Source organism: Molossus molossus, unplaced genomic scaffold, assembly GCF_014108415.1.
Source record: "Molossus molossus isolate mMolMol1 unplaced genomic scaffold, mMolMol1.p scaffold_m16_p_5, whole genome shotgun sequence".
Taxonomy (NCBI): domain Eukaryota; kingdom Metazoa; phylum Chordata; class Mammalia; order Chiroptera; family Molossidae; genus Molossus; species Molossus molossus.
Genome location: NW_023425388.1, coordinates 111,275,387 through 111,302,818, shown reverse-complemented (window position 1 = coordinate 111,302,818; position 27,432 = coordinate 111,275,387). Strand labels below are relative to the sequence as shown.

The following is a 27,432-nucleotide window of genomic DNA, read 5'->3' as shown; positions in this document are numbered from 1 at the left end:
AACACTGGCCATCAGGCTCCCTCATTTACCCCTGAGCTCTTGTGGTCGGTCATAGCCACAAGAGTAATCCTGTTAAACTCCGGTCACGTTATGGGACGTAGTTTTGTACAGCTGTGTTGAGCACAGCCTCTGGAACCAGGCTGTCTGGGGTCAAAGCTAGTCCCTGACACTTACAGTCTGTTTAATTTGGGACAACATAACATAAGTAAGTGTAAAGTTGGAATAGCTGTAGTACTTGGATTATGTAAATTAATTGCATCTACATGGTAGACATGTTATTACAAATAGTAGTAGTATTTTAACAACTATTATATCATCTTTTGCTCAAAATTTTCTAATAGCTTCATATTGCCTTTGGGGTAAAAGCCAAAATCTTTTTATTTTGTTTGTTTGTTTTGTTTCTGACCCCGAGTTTATTCAACGCAAAGGAATCCCTCCAGCTTGACTGAGGTGGTTGACCACGTGCAGGACCAAATCCACCCCTAGCCTGGAATTCAGTTGCCGACCAGCCCTGGCCTCGGCCTTCCTGTGGGCAGCAGGGGGCTCCCTCCGCAGGCCTTTCTGTCAGCGTCTCCAGGTGTGAGCGCTGCAGGTGGCTGTCCCTCCAGGCCTGGGGCCTTGGCCTGCCAGCCCCGGGCTGGCTGCACGCAGAGGGGCAGGCACAGCTCGGGGATCTTGGGGCAGGTGGAGGTAACGCAGAGATACTGGAGGCCCTCCTTGGCAAGGGGCCAGGAGAAATGTCTCCAGGCAAACTGTTTTGCCACGTAGCCTCGGGATTTGAGAGACTGCATGGCCTTCATGACGTGAAGATCAGGCACGGTCTTGTCCGCCAGCTCTGTGTGTCTAGGAACGTGCACACCCTTCTGCGCCACCATAACCGCCTCCTTAAATGGCAATCGGGTTCTCCTTGGGCATCAGCACTGTGAGGGCTGCTCCCTCCGGGCCGGAGCTGGACAAAGCAAAAGCCAAAGTCTTTACAGTGACCAGCTACTCAGCACAATCTACTCACGCTGACTTGTGAACTTGCCTCATTTGTCTCGCTCAGTCTCTGCTGGCCTTTCCGGGGGCCTGTAGTGCCTCCCCTTCCTCCCCCAGCAGGTAGGAGGGAGTGGCCTGAACCTTTGAGCAGAGAGTTAACATTCTTTGTTGTTGTTGTTTTAATCCTCACGTAGGATATTTTCCTATTGATTTTCAAATAGGGTTGGAAGGAGTGGGAGGGAAGGATGGAGGGAGAGAAAGAGAGAGAGGGAGAAACATTGATGTGAGACAGACACGTTGACTGGTTGCCTCTCGCACGACCCTGACCAGGGCCGGGGATCGAACCACCACCGAGGTACATGCCCTTGACCTGAATCGAGCCTACAACTCTTTGGTCCATAAGCCCATGCTCTAACTGCTGAGCCAAACCGGCCAGGGCAGAACGGACGTTCTTAAGGAGCCATCATTTTATTCACGCCTTCAACACATATTGTGTGTCTGCTGTGCTCCAGATGCTGTTCTGGAGGCTGAATATTCAAGGGTGAGCAAAGGAGACAAAAATAAATCTCTGCCACCCTGGAGTTTATACTCTAATACAGGCAGACAAAAACAAAATATTTTTATGTAACCTATAGACTAAAGAGAAAGGGGGAGGGGCACAGGGCGTCTCGAATGCACTGCAGTTTGGGTTAGAATAAGGGAGTTTCACTGGGAGGGTCCCATGACGAACAGGATGTAAGCTAGCTATGCAGATAGATATCTAAGGGAAATCTTTCCTGCAAGAGGAAGTAATAAACACAAAAATCTAACTGAGCCAGGTTTAGGCCTGGTATGTGGACGCACCGAGAAAGGCCTGCAGAGACTAAGCAAGACAGAAAATGAGGCGAGTCCACAATCAGATCGAAGAGATTATAGAGCCCGGCATGTCCTTGTGAAGATTTTGGCCTTTACTCCAAATGCAACATGAGGCTATTAGAAAAATTAGAGTAAAGCATGACATAATAGTTGCTAAAATACAACTACTACTATTAGTAATAACAAGTGTCTACCATGTCGATTGTTGGAGGAAACCCCAAAAGTCTAAATTCGGGATTGATTCCGAAGATCTGACAAGTAGCCTTATTCAAATTCGTAAGAGCTTTAATAGGAGAAAGTTACATTCATGGGCCAAGCAGCTGCCGCCAGTGGGGGCCGGCTGGGAAGAACCCACATCCTTCCAGGACAGGGTCTCTCTTTTTTAAATTTATCTTTTTTGTTGAAAGTATTACAGATGTCCCTCCTATTTTCCTCCCCATTAAGGGTCTCTTTTTTTTTTTTTTTTTTTTTATGGGGGGTTAGTAGTAAAACCACATGGTGGAATTCACATGGACCATCAGTAAGACCAATGCATTCCTAAGTGAACAGATAGCATCAGGTAGTTATCACACACTATCCATTCCCTAACCTGCTTTCTGGGGCCTGATGTTTACCTTTGGGAAGCTTTCCTGGTTTTCTGGGTAGTCAGCCAAGCCTGAGGCGACAGAGAGGTCAGTCCAACATTTCCCAGATGCCTTTGCTGCTAGAGTCATATTGCATCTTTAAGTGAGTTTTTCTACGTAGGTACAATTAACTTATTTAATCCAAATACGATAACTATTCCAATTTTACACTTAGTTATGTTATATTGCCCCAAATTTAATAGACCATAATTGTCAGGGCCTAGATTTGAACCCAGACAGCCTGGTTCCGGAGTCTGTGCTCGTAACTGCTACATGAATGCAGGGTAGGGCAAAAGTAGCTTTACACGGAAAATAATATAGTTGATTTGTTTTGTTTGTGTGGAAAATACACAATAAATAACAATACGAGAATAAACTCTGTGTTTCACGCACTCCCAACTGTGAACCTGCTTGCTCCGCCCCTGTACCTACAGCTCCCAGTGCCCTTAGCCTTGGCCTCCGTGGTCTGCCCCAACTCGGCTTCCATCTCTCACTTCTAAGTGGTGATTTGCAATGAAGTATTCCCTGTCATTCTGGATACCGAAGACACTATTGTTTCAGTGCATTTCTGACTCGCCAAATCATAGCCTGTTTTTGAGGCCCACCTAAAATTAGTTTTCTCTGGCACTTTCCCGTCTGCTCTTGAGTTCACCCTTGATTGTTTACCCTCACTGGGCTGTCACCTAGAATCCGAAGTGCCTAAGTGTGTATATTCACTGGCATACCAGGGGTAGGGTTCTTATGATGTGGCTCCTACTCAGCATCATCAGCATCTTCTGCTGGAGGTGCTGGAGCTCAGAAATTATTCCTGAATCTCTGCAAAGACATACCAAATCAAGAATTCTGGGGCGGGGTCCTGAAACTGTGTTTTAATATGCCTTTGGGTATTTCTGATGCACGCTAATGTTTGAGAACCACTGGACAGGGGCAGTGACATAATGGATCAGACTGGGAGTGTCAGGATTAAGGGTCCAGTTGGACCCTCAGAGTTCCCCCCAGGAGTGGAGGGAAAGTCAAGTGGATATAGGAGGGCCGGAGGTAGAATGTTGCAAGAATGCTCAGACAAAATCCTTTCTCTAAAATATATCCCAAACTGGAAAATAAGTCTATAGGATAAAGGATGGTCAGAGGAATGGAGGTCTGCTAAATCCATGACTTAGACTTGCTTTTTGTGGAGTAAATTTTGGACAACGATGGCTCGCAGAGATTTTGGAAGTTGTGAGTGTTAGCATTGGGCAGAATTAGAAGGGCAAGCCAGGCAGAGTCACCAGTGAAGATGGCCTCTTGTGGGTGGCGAGCGTTTGGGATACCAGGTGTGAGATGGGAATATGGTGCAGGAACCGCCACTGAGGAAGAAGCCATAGGTTCTAGTCATTTATCTTGTGTGCGTGTGTGTGTATGTGTGTGTATTAAGAATGCATATTTACTTTATTTCACCTTAGATATCATAGGTGGACTTTCAGCTGAGAAGATATTATGCTTTGATTCCCAGGTTTATCTTGGGCATAATTATGATACACATTTGCAATTTGGCTGGTCACAAGCAAGACTTACTTTCTAGAGAGGGGTTTGTAAATCTTCTTGAAAAGTTTTGTTTTGACAGCCACTAGTTTTATTGATTTTTTTTTTTTTTTTTTTTTAGAGAGAGAGGAAGGGAGAGGGAGAGAGAGAAAGAAACATTGATGAGAGAGAAACATCCATTAGCTGACTCCTGCATGCCCCCCACTGGGGATTTGGCCCACAACCTGGGCATGTGCCCTGACCGGGAATCAACCCAGCAACCTCTTGGTCCATGGGTCGATGCTCAACTGCTGAGTCACACTGGCTAGGTCCAAATTATTATTAAAATGTCCTTTAAGATATAGAAAAATATCTGTTTAAAGTTTAATTTCGTAGTCATTTATAGTGAAAACATCTTGACAGGGATCTGACCACTGGCCGAAACAGTCAAGGACAGGAAACTCAGTTATTAAGGACAGGAGCTTGCAGAAGGAAGAACCCAGGACTGAGGTTGATGTGAGCTCCTGGAACAAGGTTGAATGACCTCAGGGGTGGCATTTAGAGGCTTAGAGGGGCCAGTTATCACAGAACTCATTAAGGTCAACAAATAGTGATTACTGTGCTACATAGCAAATTAAATATTTTACTTGAAGACAGGTTATGTACACATTATACTTCTTTCAGTCTCTTCTGTCTGAATGATAATGGATTGAAAGCAAACTCTTTAATAACTTTAATACGCTGTTTATGAGGACTTATTCTAATTGTATATGTGTGTTTACTATGGGACACCAGTCTCTGATTTTTCCCTCCTAATTTCAAACTTGAATAAGACTATTTGAAGCACTGGGAGAATGTAAACATGTGTTCAGGAAGACCTTCAGCTCCCCGATGAAACTGACCAATCATACCCATTGCAATGTCACAAAATTTAGAAAAGTGAACATGTTCAGGGTTTTATATTATTTTGCATGAAATAAGGCCCAGTTGGGTAGTCTCCCTCTGCTGCTGACCTTTAAGACATGTAAGCTCCATGTTGGGGTGCATACGTACCCACATCACATTAGAATTAAGAAAGTCTTGGAGTGGGGTGCAGGGTCCTGATAAACCATGATTGTGTGTCAGGCTGCCCTAAGGTTAATCAGACACAGGCCAGACTTATCCACCAATAACTTGTCAGTGAAAGTCATCCATGTCTGTCTTTTAACCTATGACCTGGTTCAGAATTTAAGACAGTCACTACTCAAAACTAAGAGAAGAAATAAGAAGACAGGAAGATCAGGCAGTTGTACAACAGGGAACTGATTGGATCGGAGGTTGTTACATCGTATAGTTTTTGTTAGTGTAGCAGATGGGAGCACATGGAGAACTTTCTATATGAACCTTTATATCCAATCAAAACAGTGTTATAAAGCCAGTTTTATGTAGTAAAACAAATTGTGGAACAGCATTATGTTCCTGTTCATTTTAGTGTTTTCAGAATTTGTATACTTTATACAAATTTACATTGTATTCTTTTTGTTTATTGTCTTAAAAAAAAATCACAGGTAACCTTGCAACCATAGTTGAAATAAATAGTATTTCTCATTAAAATATTAAAGTTTTGCGCTGGCCGGTGTGGCTCAGTTAGTTGGAGTATCATCTTGTGCACCAGAAGGTGAAGGGATTAGACAAAGAACACATGCATAGCCCGTGGACACTGACGACAGTGTGGTGAGGGCCAGGGAGGGGTGGCGGAGGCTGGGTGGAGGTGGGCAGAGGAGGGGATGAGGGACATCTACAGTAGTGCCCACAATAAAACATTTAAATTAAAGAAAGAAGAATGAATTGTAAATATTTTAGGTTTTGCAGGCCACACATAGTCTGCCACAGTTCTCCTTGCTTCTTTCTTGTATCACAGAAATCTATGCCTCAACCTATCTGATCCTTTTAACCAATGTCACCTCAATACGTTTAATAAAAATAAAACAAAATAGAATTAAAAAAAAAAAATTTTGTCCAGCCAGTATGGCTCAGTGGTTGAGCGTCAACCCATGCATCAAGAGGTCACCAGTTTGATTCCTGGTTAGGGGACATGCCCAGGTTGAGGGCTCGATCCCCAGTGGGGGGCATGCAGGAGGAGGCCAGTCGATGTTCTCTCTCATCGATGCTTCTATCTCTCTCTCCCTTCCTCTCTCCCTAAAATCAATAAAGGAAAACATTTTAAAAAATAATGTTTTTAAAAAGGTAGCACTTGTTCATAGTGTTGTATATTGAAAGAAGCAAATGTTTCAGTTGAAGATGATGAATGAAAGTTATGACTTTTCTTCTTTCTTGTTTCCATTTCAGCCACACCACACTTTATCAGGACTGCTTTTATTTTATTTTTTTGGGGGTGCTATATAATATTACATTGAATTAGAATACTCAATTATGAACTTTGTAATTACATGCCCATTTAAACTATCCCATAGAGCCCTGGATGGTTTGACTAAGCAGTTAGAATGTCAGCCTGTGGACCAATGAGTCACTGGTTCGATTCCAGTCAAGGGCATGTGCCATGGTTGTGGCTCGTCCTGGCCCTGGTCGGGTCATGTGGGAGGCAGCCAGTCGATATGACTATCACATTGATGTTTCTCTCTGTCTCTCTTTTTCCCCTTCCCTCCCACTCTATCTGATAATAAGTAGAAAAATATCCTTGGGTGAGGAATAAAATAAGTAAATAAATAAACTATCCCATATAAAAGAATGAGTTTTGTTTGGACTTTGGTAAGAGAGGTATAAGATGAATGATACAAGAAAGCGAGGGAAATAGCGCAGGACTATAATAAATCTGCTGTGGATTCAACACTCTTTAGCACTGCAGCCTTCTAAATTAGGGCAAATTGCTCCATCACTTTCTTTATGATACCACCAGAATCCATTATTTTTACAACAAATACATTTTCTTTTATTTAGTGATTGACTATGCCGCTTTTAATTTTGCATCCTAAATTCATGTATTTTCATTCATTTTGTTTAGGCAGACTTCTTCGGAGAGATTTTTCTTTTTCCCTTAGGGAGAAGTAAACGTCATTTATCAGGCACCTTACCCTGCACCTTTCTCTTACCAGGTCCTTCTCCAGGTGCCCCCTGCCTGAGGGCAACTCTTTTCATTTGTAGGCAAATTAGCAGTAATGTATGATCTCAGCCCTGTTTTGTTCTGGTGGTTCACTTTACTATTGTGCTCTTTGCTTATGAGTGTGGGAACTATTTTTAGTGCCTATGTAAAACATGGACGAAATAGCAATAGATCAAAGTGGTTTGAGTAAACTACGCAACCTTGAGACCAGATTTCTGGCAGGTAATTCATCGTCGCTGCTAAAGCATTTTGCCGGCAGATGAATTTCACAGTCCCACTCAGAGACCGTTCTCATTGCTGGTACCCCTTCCTCTGGTGGAGGTAGCTGCAACCTTCGAACCCTTGGAATTCAACAGATTAAAGTCGGCTCTGTCTGAAAGGGCAGATCCCTTTTTCCTCGATGTTAAAATTACATTCAGGGTATAGATGTCATAACGTTTGAAGGGATGAAGTGTGCTCTCCAGTTCATAAATCCTGGAAAATGGTCCTGTGCTCTTCGTATTAATATTTGTAAAGATAGTAAACTGCTTCTCTATACAAGTGCATTCGTTCTACATTCTTTTACTTGTGCTTTGTATTTGCTATGGTTTGAATGTTTGTGCCCCCCACTCCCCCCATTCATAGGCTGAAATCCTAACCTTCAAAGTTCATAGTATTACATGTGAGGCCTTTGCTTAAGTCATGAGGGCAGAGTCCTTACACACTGGGTCAGTGGTCTTGTTAAAGAGACTCCAGAGAAACTGCGGCCCCTTCTCCCACACGAGGACACACAAGAGGGCCCATCTGTGAAAGGGAGGAAGGTCTCACATGCCCTGTCTCCAGCCTCCAGAGCTGTGAGAAGTACATTTCTTTTTCTTAAAATTTTTTTTTTCTTTATTGATTTTAGGGAGAGGAAGGGAGAGGGAGAGAGAGAGAAACATCGATGAGAGAGAACATCGATTGGCCACCTCCTGCATGCCCCCCACTGGGGTTCGGGCTCACAACCTGGGCATGGCCGAGAATCGAACTGGTGACCCCCTGGTGCATGGGTCAACGCTCAACCACTGAGCCATGCTGACCAGGCTACATTTTTGTTTTTTATAAGCCACCTGGTTCATGGTATTTTATTATAGCAGTCTGAATGGATAACACAGAATCAATACAAAGTTTGCCTCCAATCCATGAATCCCCAGCCAGTTATCTCCTGTAACATAAGACAGAGGGAATCTATTTTATTTTTCTCTTTAAATATGAGGATATAGAGAAGTGTTAAATCTTTATTTTCCCCAGATAAAAAAAATGTTAATCCCTCAACTATTCCTAGCCACTAAGAGTTTTAGAGCATAACATTAATCACCCTTTTGACTATTGAAATTTGTCTTCTGTTCTATACTGGACTGCTTAACAAACTAAACGTGTGTATATATAATCGAAAACGTGGGTATCAAAAAAGAAATCAGAAAACCTTAGGAAAGCCTTCTAATTTTAGTATAATGAACAACATTTTTCCATTTTAAAATAAGTATTATGATTCAGTTTTTATGAGGGACAGGGCTGATCTTGGTCCGCTTTGACCTCCAGGTGCCTCTGGCCTCTGGAAGTCTGAAGCTGGCCCTGTTTCACCGGGTCTCTGGTGTTGGTTGACTTTCTGGCCCAGAAGCATTTTTCCTTAACTTGCTGCCATTTGTCTCCCTGACTATCTCCCATAGAGTTTTTTATGCACAACTGGCAGTACTCACCCTGCCTAGACTTCTGCCCATACTCTTGTTGGGGTGACCAACTTGTCCTGGTTTGCCCGGGACTTTCCATGTTTTAGAACTGAGAGTTCTGTGTCTGGGAACCTCCTCAGTCCCGGGCAGACTGGGATGGTTGGTCACCCTCCATCCTCCCAGCACACTTGACTTGCCGTGTCTCTGAGTGTTGTGCACTGTGGTGCCTCTCTCGGCCTGCCGAGATGCGTGCAACACAATAAAACTACAAGCACACGCTGCTTGGAGTGAGGGGGAGCTTTTCAAGGTAGCAAAAGCTCCAGCTCTCTGGATGCAGTCCTATTTAATTGCAGATTGGTACCCCCAGGTCACAAGTGGATTTAAGTAAATTATTTCTTTGAGATGGCATTACTGCATACACCCTAACTTTGTCTCTTGCTTTTTAGGGGAAGAGACCTTGAAGCCAAAAGATAACAAACCCTTATACACATGCAAAGGAGCACCCAGTACACCTGGGCCAGCCCCCCCACCCCCCCCACCAGGATTCCCAGAATGCATTAACACAAGGTTTAAAAACACCCATCTTCCAACCCCCAACCCCACACTGTGGCATGTGGGAGTCCGGGCTCCATCTGAAGGCTAACCTGTGTGAACATGCTCTCCAAGGAGCGTGAGTGGTTGAAGGTTACACCTTTTGTTTCTTAGGCCCCTCCCCTTCTCCTCCCCTTTCCTACAGAATGCTGCAGCGCCCTCTGCTGCCTCTCCCACGCTCCTCTGGATTTCCCTGGTGGAAATCGTGGTGGGCATTGCTCTTGAGAGGTTTTCCGTCTTGAATTTCTTTAAACGTTTCCACAAAACTAAATTTGTTTTCTTGCCACCTGGGCTCTGTGGCTTCATTCTGCCCTAGTGTTTGGGTGACTCATTGTTTCATAAAGCACCACGATTGTGCGGTAAGCCCGAGGGAACCACGTTTTTAGTGACTGGCAACCCTGAGTTCCGTTAGATTGGTCCCTGCAGGGTCCTGGACAGGCCTTGTTTCCACTCAGGTCTTGGGTCACGATGAAAGGAGTGAGCTTCTGTGCTGGGCTGTTCATGGGGCCACAGTCTGTGTTAAAGCGAATGGCTCTGTCAGTGGGGGGAGCCGGCCATCCCCGCCCTATGGGGCAGCTCTCTTCTGGAGACGGTCGGGGATTTTTCTCATCTCTCTCTAGCCTGCACTCTGAGAACCCGATACCCAGCCTCTGTCAGAAACGTGAACAGTTGGTCCCATAGAGCCCCTTTCAGATGAAAACTTGCTGCCTGTAGCTAGAAGCATAATGGGGAGGGCATTTTCAAGACCGTGCCGTTTGACCGTCCACCAGGAGGGCTCCGAAGCCTCAGCGAACCATCTTGTTCATGGGCCTCCTTCAGCACAGGGGAAGGACACCCAGCAAAACCGTCCGAGGGAAAAGGCACCTGGCCAAGTCCAGGGAAACCAGACACAGTCCTTCCTCAGCAGAGTCACACAGGATTTTGTCACTTTCCCCAGTAACTCGTTGTGACAACACACAGGAAATGTTACTTGTCAGGAAAGCTCAGTAGACTCCGTGCCCAAGGTTTTCTCTGGGAGCTGTTCAAACAGGCAACCTCTGCACCGAAATTCCTGACTCCTAGGAGGCAAGCATGTATTATTTGTGCAGTGTAGGTCCAGTGAACATTCTTGTCTGGCAGCGGTGGGAACCCTCCTCAAATCGAACTTTCTAGAGGCCGGCCAAGGAGCAGACCTGCCGCAGGTCTTTGTAAGGATAGGCGTCTCGGTTTGCTACAGTGTCTCTCTTCTGCACCAGTAATAAAACTCAAAATTTGCTTCTAGCCTCTTGACTTCTCACCATCAAGTAAAGCCACATGACACCTTGGAAAGAAGTGGACTTTGAGGAATAACTGAGGTTCTGCCCCTGGCTCTGCTAGCAACTTGTTGGGTGACTTTGGCTAAGTTGCTTTATGTCTGTAAACCTGATCATCTGAGAACTGCAGATGATAAAGCTAACCACATAGGGATTTTATTAAGACAGATTATTTTATACACACATACATATGAAACACATCATCACTGGTCCCTGAATCCACTTATGTGTAAATAAAGAATCCTACTTTGTGGAAATTCATTTATCCCGGTAGAGTCTGGAACTGATGAGCCGCGATAAACCAGGGCCGACTCTATTTAACAAATGTTTATCTAGAACGTACCATATGCTAAACATTGTGATAGGCCCAGGACCTGTAGTGCGGAGCAAGAGACATCCTGCCTGTCTGCAATTTATAGTTTAATGGGGAAAGAGACTTTAATCTCCAATAATAGTCATGCAAATTAGTATACTATTACAGCAATTACAGTCCCTGGGAAGTGCACGGACAGAGGTAGAAATACGATGTGGGTACTGACCAATACTAGTAGGGTCAGGGACGGTCTTCCTGAGGAAATGGCATGTGGAAGAACCTCAAATCTGAACGGGCAGTAGCGACATCAAGTGACCTGGAGAGACATTAGACAATGTTTTTCAGAGGCTCTTTGGTCTGGTGGAGGGAGCAGGCAGTGTTGGGGGAACGGCCAGTGCAGCTGGTGCAGAGAGAGCACAGGGCGAGGTGGTGGAGGGACTGCAGGGGACCAAGGGAGCTGAGGACCACTTTGGCGCAATGGAGCTCAGCCACATTTGCGGAGCAGCGGAAAGCCATTTAAGGGGGACATGTTCAGATATCTAAGTGCTTTGAATAGACCGCTCTGGCTACTTTGTAGCGATGATTGGAGTGGGTAAAGCGGGTTCGGGAGGTAATTGCAGAAGCCTGGACTAATGATGACTGTAATTTGAGTTAGTGTCAGGTAGCTTTCTGGGAGCTGAAGAGCAATGTAAAGATTTGAGAAGGCATTTCTACAGTTACTTGCTTAAGTATTTGAATGAACTGCTTCAAGTTTTTACTTATTATTATTATTATTATTATTATTTGTATAGAATATTGAAAGTTGGAAGGATATCAGATTCTTGAGTGTATAATTCTTATAAAGAAAGAGATGAAGTTATAACCTGCTGAAATTTGCACGACTACAACCCACCTTATCCATGTGTCAGTTGAGTGGAAATAATAAAGATATAAGATACGTCAAACTTAGTGTTTTAGCTACTTTGCATATGTTAACTGATTTTACCCTCACAGCTGACCTATCAGATAGTTGCTATTATTACACACATATTAAAAGGGACAAACAGATGAGCCACAAAGTTTAACTGGCCAATTTCTAACAAATAGTAAATGGTAGTAGAGCTGGGACTTGAACCCAAGTAGTTTGTCGTCAGATTTATAGTCAACCACAGTGGCCAACTAGGCCAGTAGGGCAAATCTGGCCTGTGACTGTTTTTGTTAAGACAGCCAGAAAACTAAAAAAAACAAATATTTTTGAACACTTTTAAAGGCTGATTAAAAGAAGAAAGAAAAAAGGAGAATTGTGACAGAGATTATATGTGGCCCATAAAGCCCAAAATATTTACAACTCATTCTTTTTTTAAGTCTCATTTAAATTTTTTATTGTTGAAACTGTTGCAGATGTTCCCCCACCCTCCCTTTTTTACCAACTCCACCCAGCCCCTGCCCCCCTTTATTGGCCCTCATTATATATGTCTGTGTCCGTGGGCTATGCATATATGTTCTTTTTTTTTTTTTTCAAAAAAATCTTTACCCAAGGATATTTTTTTATTTATCTTCAGATAGACTGTGAGAGAGAGAAAGAGAGAGAGAGAGAAACACTAATGTGAGAGAGACGCATCTACTGTTTGTCTCCCACACGACCGCAATTAGTGCTAGGGTCTGAACCGCAACCCAGGTATGTGCCCTTGACCGGAATCGAACCTGTGACTCTTTGGTCCGCAGGCTGATGCTCTAACTGCTGAGCCAAACCAGCCAGGACCATATATGTTCTTTAGCTAATCCCCTCACTTGCTTTATCCAGTAACACTTCCCCCTCCCCACCCCCACCCTAATCCCTCTGACAATGTATCCCTGCCTTTGGTTCTACTTTGTTCCCCAGTGTATTTTGTTCATTGTATTCCATAAACAAGTGAGATCATGTGATACTTGTCTTTCTCTGACTGGCTTATTTTGCTTAGCATAATACTCTCCAGGTCCCTCCATGTGGTCTCAAAGGGTAAGAGAGCCTTCTTTTTTACAACCACATAGTATTCCATTGTGTTAATGTACCACAGCTTTTTTTTCTATCCTCACCCGAGGACATTTTTGCATTTATCTTCAGATGGAGTGGGAGGGAGAGAGGAAGGAAGAGAGAGAGAGATAAACATCTATGTGAGAGAGACACATTGAGTGGTTGCCACCCAAACAACCCTAACCAGGCCAGGGACAAACTGCATCTGAGGTATGTACCCCTAGTGGGAACCAAACCTGGGACTCTTTGGTCCCTGGACCGACGCTCCAACCACTGAGCCAAACCGGCCAGGCCTACCACAGCTTTTTTATCCACTTATCTAATGATGGGCACTTGGGCTGTTTTCGGACCTTGGCTATTGTAAATAATGCTGCTGTGAACACATATATTCTTTCTGATTGATGATTTGGGATTCTTAGGATATATTCCCAGAAGTGGGATGGATGGGTCAAAAGGCAATTCTATTTTTAATTTTTTAAGGAAACTCCATACAGTTTCCCACAGTGGCTACACTAGTCTGCATTCCCACCAGCAGTGCACAAGGGTGCCATTTTCTCCACATTCTCACCAGCACTTGCTGTTCGTTGATTTATTGATAGTAGCCACTCTCACAGATGTGAGGTTGATACCTCATTGTAGTTTTAATTTGCATCTCTCTGATGATTTCTGCCATTGAGCATTTTTTCATATGTCTTCTGGCCATTTGTATGTCCTCTTTGGAGAAGTGTCTGTTCTGGTTCTTTGCCCATTTTTTAAATTGGATTGTCTGTCTTCCTGGTGTTGATTTGTATAAGTTCTTTATGTATTTTGGAGATTAACCACTTATCAGATGAATCATTGGCAAATATGTTCTCCCGTGCAGTGAATTCCCTTTTCATTTTGTTGATCATTTATTTTGCTGTGCATAAATTTTTTGGTTTGATGTAGTACCATTTGTTTATTTTTTCCTGTGTTTCTCTTGCCCTTGGAGACATATTGGCAAAAATATTGTTCCGAGAGATGGCTGTGATTTTATTTCTTTATTTTTTATATATTTTTATTGATATTTTAGAGAGAGAGAAGAAGGGAGAGAGGGATAGAAACATCAATGTGAGAGAGAAACATCGATCTGCTGCATCCTGCACACCCCCTACGGGGGACCGAGCCCACAACCTGGGCATGTGCCTTGACCAGGAATCGAACTGGGACCTCTCAGTCCACCGAGCCACACCAACTGGGCTTGATATCTCAGATTTTATTGCTTATATTTTCTTATAGGATTTTTATGGTTTCACGATTTACATTTAAGTCTTTTATCCATTTTGAGTTTGTTCATGTGTATGGTATAAGTTGATGGTGTAGTTGCATTTTTTTGCATGTACCCCACAACGTTTATTGAAGAGACTATTTTTACTGTATTGTATGCTCTTATATTGATTGACCTAATGGCTTGGGTTGATTTCTGGAGTCTCTGTTCTGTTCCATTGATCTGTATGCCTGTTCTTGTGCCAGTACCAGACTCTTTTTTTTTTTTTTCTTTTTTTGGTTAATCCTCACCTAAGAATATTTTTTTAATTAATTTTTTAGATAGAGTGGGAGGGAAGGAGAGAGAGAGAGAGAGAGAGAGAGAGAGAGAGAGAGAGAGAGAGATTGGAACTTTGACGTGAAAGAGTCACATTGATTAAACCTGCAACCCAGGTATGTGCCCATGACCAGGAATTGAACCCATGATCCTTTGTTTCATAGGCCAATGCTATAATCGCTGAGCCAAACTGGTCAGGGCCTACTACCATGTTTTTTTGTTTTTTTTTATTACAATGGTTTTGTCACATAGTTTCATATTTGGTATTGTAATCCCTCCATCTTTATTCTTTTTCAAGATTTCTACAGCTTATTCGGGGTCTTTTTTGGTTCCATATAAATTGATGGAGTATTTGTTCTAGATCTGTGAAATATGCCATTGGCATTTTTATAGGAATTGCGTTTAATCTATAGATTTCTTTGAGTGGTGTGGACATTTTAATGATGTTAATTCTTCCACTCCATGAACATAGTATGTGCTCCCACTTGTTTATATCTTCCTTTATTTCTTTATTCAGTATTCTATAATTTTCCGAGTACAAGTCTTTTACAACTCTTTGATGAAGTTTATTCCTAGATACCTTATTTATTTTTTGTTGCAATAGTAAATGGGATTGTTTTCTTAATTCTCTTTCTGAGAGTTTATTATTGCTGTATTAAAATGCTATCAATTTCTAGGTATTAATTTTCTATCCTGCTACTTTGCTGAATTCATTTATTAGATTTAGTAGTTTTTGGTGGAGTCTTTCAGGTTTTCTATGTACAATATCATGTCATCTGCAATTAATAACAGTTTTACTTCTTCCTTTCCCATTTGGATGTCTTTTATTTCTTCTTGTCTGATTGCTTTGACTAGGACTTCAAGCACTATGTTAAATAAGAGTGGCGAAAGTGGACATCTTGTTTTGTTTCTAATCATAAGGGAAACACTTTTAGCCCTGGCTGGTTTGGCTCAGTGGTTAGAGAGTCAGCCTGCGGTCCGGAGAGACCTGGGTTCGGTTCCCGCTAAGGGCGCACCTTGGCTGCAGTTGTCCCCGGTCCTGGTTGGGTCGTGCGGGTGGCGGCCACTCGATGTGTCCCTTTCACATCGATGTTTCTCTCTCTCTCTCTTCCTCTCTCTCCCTCCCACTCTATCTGAATAAAAAGTGGAAAAATGTCCTTGGGTGAGGATAAAAATAAATAAATAAAAAGAATAAAATTTAAGGGAAACACTTTTAATATTTACATATTGACTTAATATTGGCTGTAGGTTTTTCATATATGGCCTTTATTATGTTGAAGTATGAGCCCTCTATTCCCACCTTGCTGAGAATTTTTTAAATCATAAATGGGTATTGGATTTTATCAAATAATTTTTCTGCAACTATTGATATGATCTTATGATTTTTATCTTTCATTTTGTTTATTTATTTATTGATTTATGGATAATGTACCAGCCTTGCATCCCTGAAATAAATCCCACTTGTGATTATATGATCTTTTAAATGTACAGTGACACCTCGGTTCTCGAACACCTCGGTTCTCGACCAAATCGGTATTCGACCAGGAGATTCGAGAAACTTTTGTCTTGGAATCCGAACAAATATTTGGAACTCGAACTTCCGAGATGAGCCGAGTTGAGCCGAATGGCGTTCATTCGGCCCAGCGCGCCTTGCTCGCGGCATCAGTGTGAGTGCAGAGAGAGAGTCACGCTTTGTGGAGAGAGTCACGCTTTACACTGAATTTAACCCTTAGACATACTGTACACTTTTATTTCTTGTTGAGACTTATGTTTTTCTACATATTATATACAAATTAGGCCAGTAAATAGGCATTTTCTGGGGCTTGGAACGAATTAATCCAGTTTCCATTATTTCCTATTGGGTTTCATTGCTTCGGTTCTCGAACAATTCGGTTCTCGACCGTCCTCCTGGAACGAATTATGTTCGAGAACCGAGGTATCACTGTACCTATCAATAACAACCTTAAATTCAAATGAATTAAACAATACAATCAAAACACATAGGGCAGCTGAATGGATAAGGAACCATGACCTATATATATGCAGTCTACAAGAGACACAACTCAGAACAAAAGATTCACAGAGACTAAAAGTGAAGGGATGGAAAAAAATACTCCATGCAAATGAGAACAAAAAAAAGCTGGGTAACAATATTCATATCTGACAAAATAGACTTCAAAACAAAGGCCATCACCAGAGACAAAAAAATGGTCAATACATAATACTAAAGGGATCAATCCAACAAGAGGACATAACCCTTGGAAACATATATGCATCCAATACAGGAGCAACTAAATATATAAATATATATTAAAAAATCTTGGTGGACTTTAAGGGAGAAAGGCAGCAACAGTCATAGTAGGGGACTTGAACACTCCATTACCATAACTAGATAGATCATCCAAACCAAAAAGAAAAACCCCACAACAACAACAACAACAAAACAACGATGTTAAGCTACACACTGAATTATAGGGATGCATGAAGAAGAAAATGAGCAAGTGACAGAAAACCTGTTTGAAGAAGGGAGTTCTCATTAGACTGTCAGCTGATTGCTCAACAGAAACACTTCAGTCCATAAGGTATTGCCGTGAAGTAGTCAAAGTAATAAAGAGCAAGGACCTGAATCTAAGACTACTCTATCCAGCAAAGCTATCATTTAAAGTTGAAGACATTTTCAAGAGCTCCCTAGACCAAAAAAAAACAGGCTAAAGGAGTGCCTGATCAGATGGATTTAATTGATATTACAGAACATTTCACCCCAATGCAGCAGAATATTCATTCTTCTCGAGGACACATAGAACATTCTCAGAGATAGACCACTTGGTAGGACACTAAAAAATTCAAGAAGATGGAAATCATATCAAGCATCTGCTGGGATCACAATGGCATGGAACTAGAAATCAACTATAATAAAAAAACTCAAAAACATTCAAACACATGGAGGCTAAATAGCATGTTAATAAACAATGAATGGGTTACCAAGGATATCAAGGAAGAAATAAAAAACTACCTGGAAATAAATAAAAATGAACATACAAAAACCCAAAATCTATGGGACACAGGAAAAACAAACCTGAGAGGGAAGTTCAAAGCATTACAGGCCTACCTCAAGAAGCAAAAAAAAATCTCAAATAAACAAGTTAACCCTATACCTAAAAGACGCAGAAATAGAACAACAAACAAAGCTCAGAATGAATAAAGGAAGGGATTAATAAAGATCACAGAAGAAATAACATAAAGTCTAAAAAAAAATACAATAGATCCATAAAACCAAAGGGTGGTTCTTTGAAAAGATAAACAAGATTAATAAACCTGTAACCAAACTTACCAAGAAACAATGAGGACCCAAATAAATAAAATCAGAATTGAAGAGAAGTAACTAACATGACAGAAATACAAAGAATTATAAGAAAACACTATGATCAACGATATGCCAAAGAAATTGAAAAACATGGGTGAAGTGGACAAATTCCTAGATACATACAATCTTCCAAAACTGAATAAAAAAGAATCAGGAAACCTTATTGACCAGTAACAACTAAGGTAATTGAAGCAGTATTTTTTTTTTAAAAAAAAAAAAAAACCTCTCAGCTAACAAAAGTCCTGGACCAAATGAATTCACAGTGGAATTTTACTGAACATTCAAGGAAGAACTAACACCCATCCTCCTCAAACTATTCCAAAAAATTCAAAAGTAAGGAAGACTTCTAGCTCTTTTTACAAGGCCAACATTATCCTAATTATAAAGCCAGATATGACACTACAAAGAAAGAAAATTATAGAGCAATATCCAGGATGAACATAGATGCTAAAATGCTCAACAAATTATTAGTAAATTGATCCAGCAATACAGTGATACCTCGGTTCTCGAACATAATTCGTTCCAGGAGGACGGTCGAGAACCGAATTGTTCGAGAACCGAAGCAATGAAACCCAATAGGAAATCATGGAAACTGGATTAATTCGTTCCAAGCCCCAGAAAATGCCTATTTACTGGCCTAATTTGTATATAATATGTAGAAAAACATAAGTCTCAACAAGAAATAAAAGTGTACAGTATGTCTAAGGGTTAAATTCAGTGTAAAGCGTGACTCTCTCCACAAAGCGTGACTCTCTCTCTGCACTCACACTGATGCCGCGAGCAAGGCGCGCTGGGCCGAATGAACGCCATTCGGCTCAACTCGGCTCATCTCGGAAGTTCGAGTTCCAAATATTTGTTCGGATTCCAAGACAAAAGTTTCTCGAATCTCCTGGTCGAATACCGATTTGGTCGAGAACCGAGGTGTTCGAGAACCGAGGTGTCACTGTATTTGTTTATTATCATTTTTTTCTTCATACCTATGTTCCTCTGTCTGTCTGTTTCTTCTTCTTAAAGCAGACCCTTTAACATTTCTAGCCCGGCTGGTGTGACTCAGTGGTTGAGCTTCGACCCATGCAGCAAGAGATCTCTGGTTCAATTCCCAGTCAGTGCACATGCCCAGGTGGTAGACCTGATTCCCAGTGGGGGGCACGCAGGAGGTGGCTAATTGATGTTCTTTCTCACCGATGTTTCTATTTTTCTCTTCCTCTCCCTTCCTCTTTCTCTAAAAATCAATAAAGAAAAAAAAACCCCACATTTCTTGTGATGCTGGTTTGGTGGTAATGTACTCCTTTAGCCTGTTTTTTTTTTTTTTTTTTTTTTTTGTCTGGGGAGCTCTTGAAAATGTCTTCAACTTTAAATGATAGCTTTGCTGGATAGAGTAGTCTTAGATTCAGGTCCTTGCTTTTTATTACTTTGACTACTTCATGGCAATTCCTTATGGACTGAAGTGTTTCTGTTGAGCAATCAGCTGACAGTCTAATGAGAACTCCCTTCTTCAAACAGGTTTTCTGTCACTTGCTCATTTTCTTCTTCATGCATCCCTATAATTCAGATATTGTTACGTTTCATATTTTTCCAAAGTTCCCTTAAACTATCCTTGTTTTTTTTTTTAATTTGTGTTTCTTTTTGTTGCTCTGACTGGGTATTTTCTTTCTAACTTGTCATCTAAATTGCTGATTTGGTCCTCTACTTCATCCAGCCTACTTTTAATTCCTTCCAGTGTATTCTTGATGCCAGATATGGTATTCATTTCTGACTGGTTCTTATTCATGGTTTCTGTGTTGTACTTCCCATTAAATTCCTTGTAATTCTCACTAAGCTTCTTGAACTTCCTTATAACCATTACTTTGAACTCTATGTCTGATAAATTGCTTCATTTAGTTTTTTTTTTCCCTGGAGATTCCTTCTTTTCTTTTATTTGGGGTTGTTTCTTTTTGTCCACCAGTTAGCCATCTCGTTCTGTTTGTTTCTGTGTATCAGATAGAACTGCTATGACTCCCAGTCTTTGTAGGGTGGCCTTATGTAGTAAGTATCCTGTGGGACCCAGTGATGTATTCTCCTTGATCTCCTGAGCTGGATGCTCTAGGAATGTCCCTTGTGTGGGTTATTTGGGCTCTTCTGCTGTAATTGGATCTTTTTTTTTCCTCACCCGAGGACATTCTTCCATTTTTTGTTCAGGTAGAGTGGGAGGGAGAGAGAGAGAGAAACATCGATGTGAAAGGGACACATCGAGTGGCTGCCACCCACACAACCGACCAGGGCCGGGGACAAACTGCAACCGAGGTACGTGCCCCCAGCGGGAACCGAACCCGGGTCTCTCAGGACCGCAGGCCGACGCTCTAACCGCTGAGCCAAACCGGCCAGGGCTGTAATTGCGTCTTGATTGTTGTCCCATTCATCAGTGGGTTCTCAGGTTGGGTCACTGTGAGGATCAACTCCGCCCATGTCGTGTAAGCTTTTGTACAGGTGCTGACAGAACAGGACAAACATGAAAGAAAACAAAGACATACAAATGACAAAAACAATGACAAAAGAAAATAAAATTAGGAAAGAGAAAAATAATGGGAATAATAGAAAAAGAAAATATATGAATAAGAGAAGAAAAAAGGGGAAGAAAAAATTATATGAAAGGAAAGAAGAGAGAGACAAAATATTAGAATAAAGAATAGGAAAAGTAAAATGGTAAAAAAGAAGAAAGACTTAAAGAAAGGAAAAAAGAGAAAGAAGAATAAAATTACTAAGAAAGAGAAAAAATATAGAGTTAGAAAAGGAAAGAGAAAAATAAGAGCTATTAAAGAAAAAAGAAAAAAATAATAACGCAGTAAAAATAAAAAAAATTAAGGAAATGATGAAAAAACAAAACAAAGTAGAGTTAGTCTTGGCAGAGTTGAGCACCTGCTGGTATCTCACTTTGAATCCTTCTCTGATGTTGTCTGAGGCTGACTTTTGTGAGCCAATTCTGGGCCTCTCGGGAGGTACTTTGGTCCTAGCCAACGTCAGAAGCTGTCCACGCTTGGCTCTGGCCAACCTGTTCAACCTTCAAGTGCTAGACAGTTTGTGGCTGTGTCGCTAGTCCTGGCTGTGCATGGGAGGGACCCAGCTGTGCTCTCTGGCTTATAGCAGCTTGGGGCCCAGGGGCAGGTCAGCAAATGTCCCAAGGGCTTTGGGATCCGCCACCACTTTCCTGTCCCTGCTGGCTGGCTGTCAGAAGTAATCACTCAAAAGGCTTTTTCTGAAAGTGTTTTTGGTGGAATCCGGGGAATGGGGTCTCTGGGTCTCCCGTGAAGGGAGGTTCCATTCACACTCGGGGGAAGAAGGTGTTTGTTTCCCTGTTCCAGAGCCTCAGGTCTGAGTCTGCCCTACCTGGGCACGGCGAGCCCCTCCCAGGCTTGCTGGCCGAGTCTGCTGAAGCAGGAGTTTCTGTGCGCTCCACCATGAGGGGGTCGCCATTCAGCTTCTTGAGAAAGTGGGGGAATGGCTGACGCCCCCTGAGGTTGCCTAGACCTGTGGGTCCGGCCTCTGCGGCTGCCTCGCAGCTGGGGTGGAGAGCAGGGTGGAGCTGGGGTTCCGGAGGGTGGGCGAGCTTATCCCCAGGCGTGGGGGGTTTGCCTTTCCCCAGCCTGTGGCTGCTGGAGGGGCCTCTGCCTCTCTGGAAGAATGTCTGTTGTGGTCTGAGGGTGGGGAATGACCGAGCACAGGGATCCTGGCAGCCCATCTTCCAGTCCCTCCCCAAAGCCTCCCCCCCAGACTCTCCTCAGGCGATTCCTGTCCATGTCACCATCCCCCGGCTTCAGCCAGGGTGAGTGGCTGGGAACCCAACCCCGTGCCTGGCCCTTGGGAAAAAGAAAGTGGCTTTGTCTCTGGCAGGCCCGGTCTCTCCCTGGTGGATAGAACCTCACCACCTTTCCCTGCGGGGCGCTATGTGGGCGGCTGTTCCCAGTTCTGGGCTCTGGGCTAGGGAGCCTGGGGCCAGGCCTCTGCCCCTCTGGTGGTTTCTGCCCTTTCTTGTTTAAAGGTCTCTTCTTCAGCTAGTCTTCAGTTGGTAATTCAGGGTAAATGTTCCCCAGTTTAATTTTATTTCCAGTTTGGTTCTGGGAGGAGGTGCAAGAAAGATCCACCTCCTCTGTGGCCACCTTGGAATTCCTGGGGTTCATTCTTTCCCAGCGGAAGGGAGCTGCCCCCCACCCCCATCTGTGGTGCATTCATAAGAGACGCGGCATATTGTCACCTTTCTAAATAAAGTAACTTCTTGGTGTTTGGAGAAATTCTGATATTCAACTAAATTTTTGCAGAGTTAAATAGTCAGCCACTTTCGTATTATTAAATCTTACTATGCTAGTAGGCATTTTGTGGGACTTTGTAAAGATGATTACAGAAATTTTTGTTGTTTTTCTGTGATGTGATTTTTTTTTTTAAATGTTTTTATTAATTTTTAGAGAGAAAGCAGGGGAGAGGGAGAGAGAGAGAGGTACAGCCAAGTGAGGGAGAAACATTGATCAGCTGACGCCTGCACACCCCTACTGGGGATGGAGCCCACAACCCTGGAATGTGCCCTGACCCGGGGTCCAACCAGCGACCTCTGGGTATGTGGGTCCGCACAACCACTGAGCCACACCCGCCAGGCATGTGATGTGATTTTCATGGAAAAGTGGTTGTTCTAATCGACCACCATCTAGATGCATTGCCTGTTTCTAGTTCGTGAACACTGTATTAATCTTTTTCTAATAGAGTCAGGCGGAGGCTGTGGGAGTTATATTTGGCCACAGTTGAGCTTCCATTGTTTTTCCTTTGAGCCACTATAGATGGGTCCTAGTGGTGCTGGTGGGTACCTGTTCCTCAAGCCCATTTCCCTGCCGTCTCACGTCATCATCTCAGTTGTGGTTGGATTGGGTACGGTACTAATTATAGTTGTTTAAATTATAATTTTGTTCGGTTAGAAAAATTCTGCTTTTTATCTATTTTACCCTTTCTGTTACTTAGGTGACTTAGACTGTTAAAAAATTTTTTTATTTTGAATAGTGTAATCATTTTTTCTGGCTGAAAGACTGAAGATTGTACATGAATTTTTAAATTTTTTAAATTTTTATTTTATTTATTTTCTGATTTTATTTATTTATTTTTATCTTTTTTAAAATTATTATTAGTTTATTTTTGTTACAAATGTTTTTCCTTATTCCACACAGACACCCTGTTTTTTTAATTATAGGAATTTCCAAGCATATACAAAGGAAATTCAGTTTTAACAGTCATCACGTATGACCGGTCTTGTTTAATTTTTATTCTTCTCCTCCATTGCCTTCCATCTAATCCCAAATGGCTTTGAATAAAATCACAAACACTGGATCCTTTCATTGTGTAAATACTTTTGTACTGACTCAAAATTATAAGGACGCTTTTTTAAAAAAATCAGTCGTTATCATGTTAAAAATTAATTTCTTAATACGCAGTTAGTGTTCAAATTTTCTCATAAATACCATTTTACAGTTAGTTTCTCAACTCAGAACCCAACAGAAGTCTATGATTTACCTTTGGATGAACTATCTCTTAATTCTGTTCATATACTGGAACAGTTTCCGTTCCTTTTTTTCCACATGTGACATTGATTCTATAAGTCAGTTGTCTTTTTATTTTATGTAAATTTGTAGTGTAAATTTTAGTGAAATCTGAAGTATGTTTCAAATGTAGGTTACAATTTTTGGCAAGAACACTTTAGACTCTTGAGTTGGTTGGAGAGAGCTTGTGACTGGTACATGTCAGCACTTTTTCTACTTCCTCCAATTGAGTAAGATTTATTTCTCATCACAGTAATGATACTGATTAGAAGGTGAGAGGAAACAGATGTGTATTTATAATGTTATTAAGTATACCTTCATTTATCCAAATTGCTTATTATTATTTTTTGTAATTAGCAGTGTTGAAACAGCCCAAGTCCTTATTTGGCATAAGATTGCCAGACAACCTACATACATTTTTAGTTTTGCCTTCTGAGTCATTGGATTAGGTAATGTATCTGTCTGCTCAAGAGTCTGGCCAGTGTTACTTTCCTAGTAAGGATGATGAAATCCCTGCTGTTAACTTTATACTGGAAATGGTAAGCATAAAATCCATCCAGTCAAAATCTAAACTTGTAACTAATTCTTATGATTTATGTGGAAAATGTTAAGAAAGAAAGCTACCTGTAATAGTCATTCGGTTACAGAGAAAAGAGACTTTAGAAAGCGTGTTCTTTTTTTTTTTGTCATCCAAGGACATTTTTTGATATTTTGTTCAGATAGAGTGGGAGAGAGAGAGAGAGAGAAACATTGATGTGAAAGGGACACATCAAGTGACTGCCACCTGCACGATCCAACCAGGGCCGGAGACAAACGGCAACCGAAGTACGTGCCCTTAGTGGGAACCGAACCTGGGTCTCTCTGGACTGCAGGCCGATGCTCACCACTGAGCCAAACCGGCCAGGGCAGAAAGCATGTTCTTTACTTTTATAAATAAAATCTAGTATTCACTATTATGAATTTTTATGTGTGAATGATAACAGGTCAGATTTTCTTAATCAGTGAAGCCTTCTTTGAAACATCACAAATGAAATTTTTTTTTAAAAGAAAGGAGAATAGTTAATTGAAAAAGTACTCCTAAAATGTATTTACTTGGGACCTGACAACTTTATAAAATGACTTCTTTTTCCTTGAGTATTTATTTCTTATAATGGTGACTATTAGGTAAAAAATACCTCTTAACAGAAAAACAAGTCTGAGAATGTTGATATTTATCTTCATGAAAATATTTTTCTTTTTTGGGTTGACTAGTGAAAGAGTTTATTACTTCTTTATACGTACTGCACTTATTTATGTTCTGTGGTTTAAAATTTTGGTGACTACCTTGGGTCATATGAAATTGTTTTTAATCAATTTCTTTCATACATGAATGCTATTTTCAATGATTGTCTATTGCTTATGAGCTACTTAACACCTTCTGAATATTTTTCTCGTTGATAACGGGCAGGTGAGAATCAAATCATGTAGCTCAGTGCCAGTTCGTTGAATGTCAGAAAGATGTTAGTTTTGCCTTCTTAGTCCACTGGGCATCCTGCATCCTCATTTTAAAATAATAAATAAATAAATAAATAAATAAATAAATAAATAAATAAATAAAATATGCATATCCTAGTACCTTTGGCATTTGTGATGCAATTGTTTCTTTTGCAACATGTCTTTTTCTGTAAGTATTTTCTTTAACAGCTTCTGTAGGTATTTTGAAATGACTCCTTAAATCTGTCTACTTCTCTACTAAGAGGGAGTGTTTTGTTGGATTGAATGGTAATCCTGTATAAAACAGGAACTAAAAGCTGTATATTTACCAGGGTGGTGCTGATTTTGATTCCTTTTATTCTATAACAGAAAAAATAAAACACTGAAGGGGATGTAAAAGTTGCTTTTACAGGCTTTGTATGTACACAAATTCATTAATAGGAAGACACAATTAAGATTCTGTTTGTAAATATTTTCTCCCTATTTATCATAGTTTATTTTTTAAAATTCGAACCAAGATTGGATCTTTTATTTTTGTACATGTTAGTGTTTTGAGTAATATAATGTGATTCCAGACCTCACTGAAGTCTGTAATAAATCAGTGATGGTTTATAGGTGAAGTGAAGCTAATTGATTTGATGATGTCTAGGAGAGTCTGTACAGATAAAAATTTTGTGTATTTTATAAAACTATTTTTTGTAGAACTATTTTTTTATTTTAAGTGTTGAAATTCTCTGTTGAGGGCGTGCTTTTCCAAAAACATTAGTGCACTTTCTTATCATTACAATTATTCGTCTGTGATGGTCCAGTGTTTGGCAGTAGTGTAACTGGCTTGAGTTGCCTGTTTTTCCAATGGCTTTATCTACCCTGATGCCAGTGAAGAAAGCAGAGTGTTCCCTTGGGTGCCGTGATTGTGAAGCGGGAGCAGTTACCTTCTTTCCTGGTGAACCATCTGATGTTATTTCCTTCTGTCTTTACAGATAAGTTATTAGTCCTAACTGTAGCAACAAAAGAAAGTGATGGGTTTCATCGATTTATGCAGTCAGCCAAATACTTCAATTATACTGTGAAGGTATGGTATATCTTTAATATATGGAGATGTTAAAATATGTGCCTAAAGTACATTTTTATAATAATAATAGCAGCAATAGCAACACAGGCTGCAGTCAATAGCAGGAAGCTGAAATTTGATCACACAGTTGCTGTTAAAATTTATATATACTTGATTGTTTTAATGATACATTTTGGCCTTATTAATACACTGCAACTCAGAAAATAATTTTATAATACTTTTTTATGTAATATTTATTTATTCTTGTTAATTTCTTTATGTTTGCTAATGCTTTGCATGAAATGATTATAAATAACAGAAACGTGTATATATGTATCTATTTTTATATTTATATTTCTTTGGGAGGGGAGTCATGTGTATGTCCAACATAACTAAGATTTGACAGTGAGTTTTTGGTCTGCCATAGTGTGTTTCTTTGTGTACAGAGAATTGGAAACATGGCAGAGAGAGATGCCTCTTCTGTCCCATTGTGGAGAATTGCTCTTCCTGTTTTTTGTTTGTTTTAGAGTTTGGGATCATTATAAAAATATAAAAAGGTTTCAGAAGACATCTCCAAGGGAATATCTCATTGATAAGTGATCAGAGGAAACCTGAGGTATTGGGTAGAGCTAGTAAACTGATCTGTGAAAAGCCTTTTAAAAATTTTATTTATTCTTTAATACAAATAAGGGTTTGTTAGACAGTTTTTCACAAATAAGAGGAGAGTGGGGGGGAGGAATTCCAGATAGAAAAACAAACAAATAAATTAACATATTTATTTATTTATTTAATTGATTTTTTTTTAGAGAGAAAGAGTCAGAAAGACAGAGAGACGGAGAGAGAAACATCAGTTTGTTGTTCTAGTTATTTATGCATTCATTGGTTGATTCTTTTGTTTGTTTGTTAACCTCACCCAAGGATACTTTTCTATTGATTTTTAGATAGAGTGGAAGGGAGGGAGTGGGAGAGAGAGACACACACATACACACATTGATTCGTTGCCTCCCACACAACCCCAACAAGGGTCAGGGATCAAACCTGTAACCCAGGTTCATGCCCTTGACTGGGAATTGAACCCAAGGCTCTTTGGTCTGCAGGCCAATGCTCTAACTGCTGAGCCAAACCAGCCAGGACAACATATTTATTAAAAAAAAAATTTATGCACAACCAGTCAACTCGGGCATTAGGCTAGGGAAGGCAGGAGGGGAGTGGGAGTGGGAAGAAGGGGGTCAATGGGGAAAAAAGGGGGACATCTGTAATACTTTCAACAATAAAAAAAAACAAAAAACAAAAATAAAGGTTATAACAAGAGACAAAGAAGACCCAGCAATTCCAATTCTGGGTATTTATCCAAAGAACCCCAAAACACTAAATAAAAAAAACATATGCATCCATATGTTCATTGCAGCATTACTTACAATAGCCAAGGTATGGAAGCAACTTAGGTGTCCATCAATAGATGAATGAAAAAGAAGAAATGGTGCATATATACAATGGA

The 27,432-nt window shown here is 41.0% G+C and overlaps 1 protein-coding gene and 1 pseudogene across 2 annotated transcripts in view; one reads left to right on the top strand and one right to left on the bottom strand.

Annotated features, from left to right (window-relative positions):
- PLOD2 (procollagen-lysine,2-oxoglutarate 5-dioxygenase 2) overlaps window positions 1-27,432 on the top strand; it is a 109,142-nt gene that overhangs the window by 29,082 nt on the left and 52,628 nt on the right. For both annotated transcript variants that reach the window (XM_036242761.1, XM_036242760.1), the window contains exon 2: window positions 25,864-25,955. In XM_036242761.1, the coding sequence (XP_036098654.1) occupies window positions 25,864-25,955 (92 nt within the window). The remainder of the gene's footprint in view (window positions 1-25,863; window positions 25,956-27,432) is intronic.
- LOC118617584 lies at window positions 344-19,701 on the bottom strand (annotated as a pseudogene).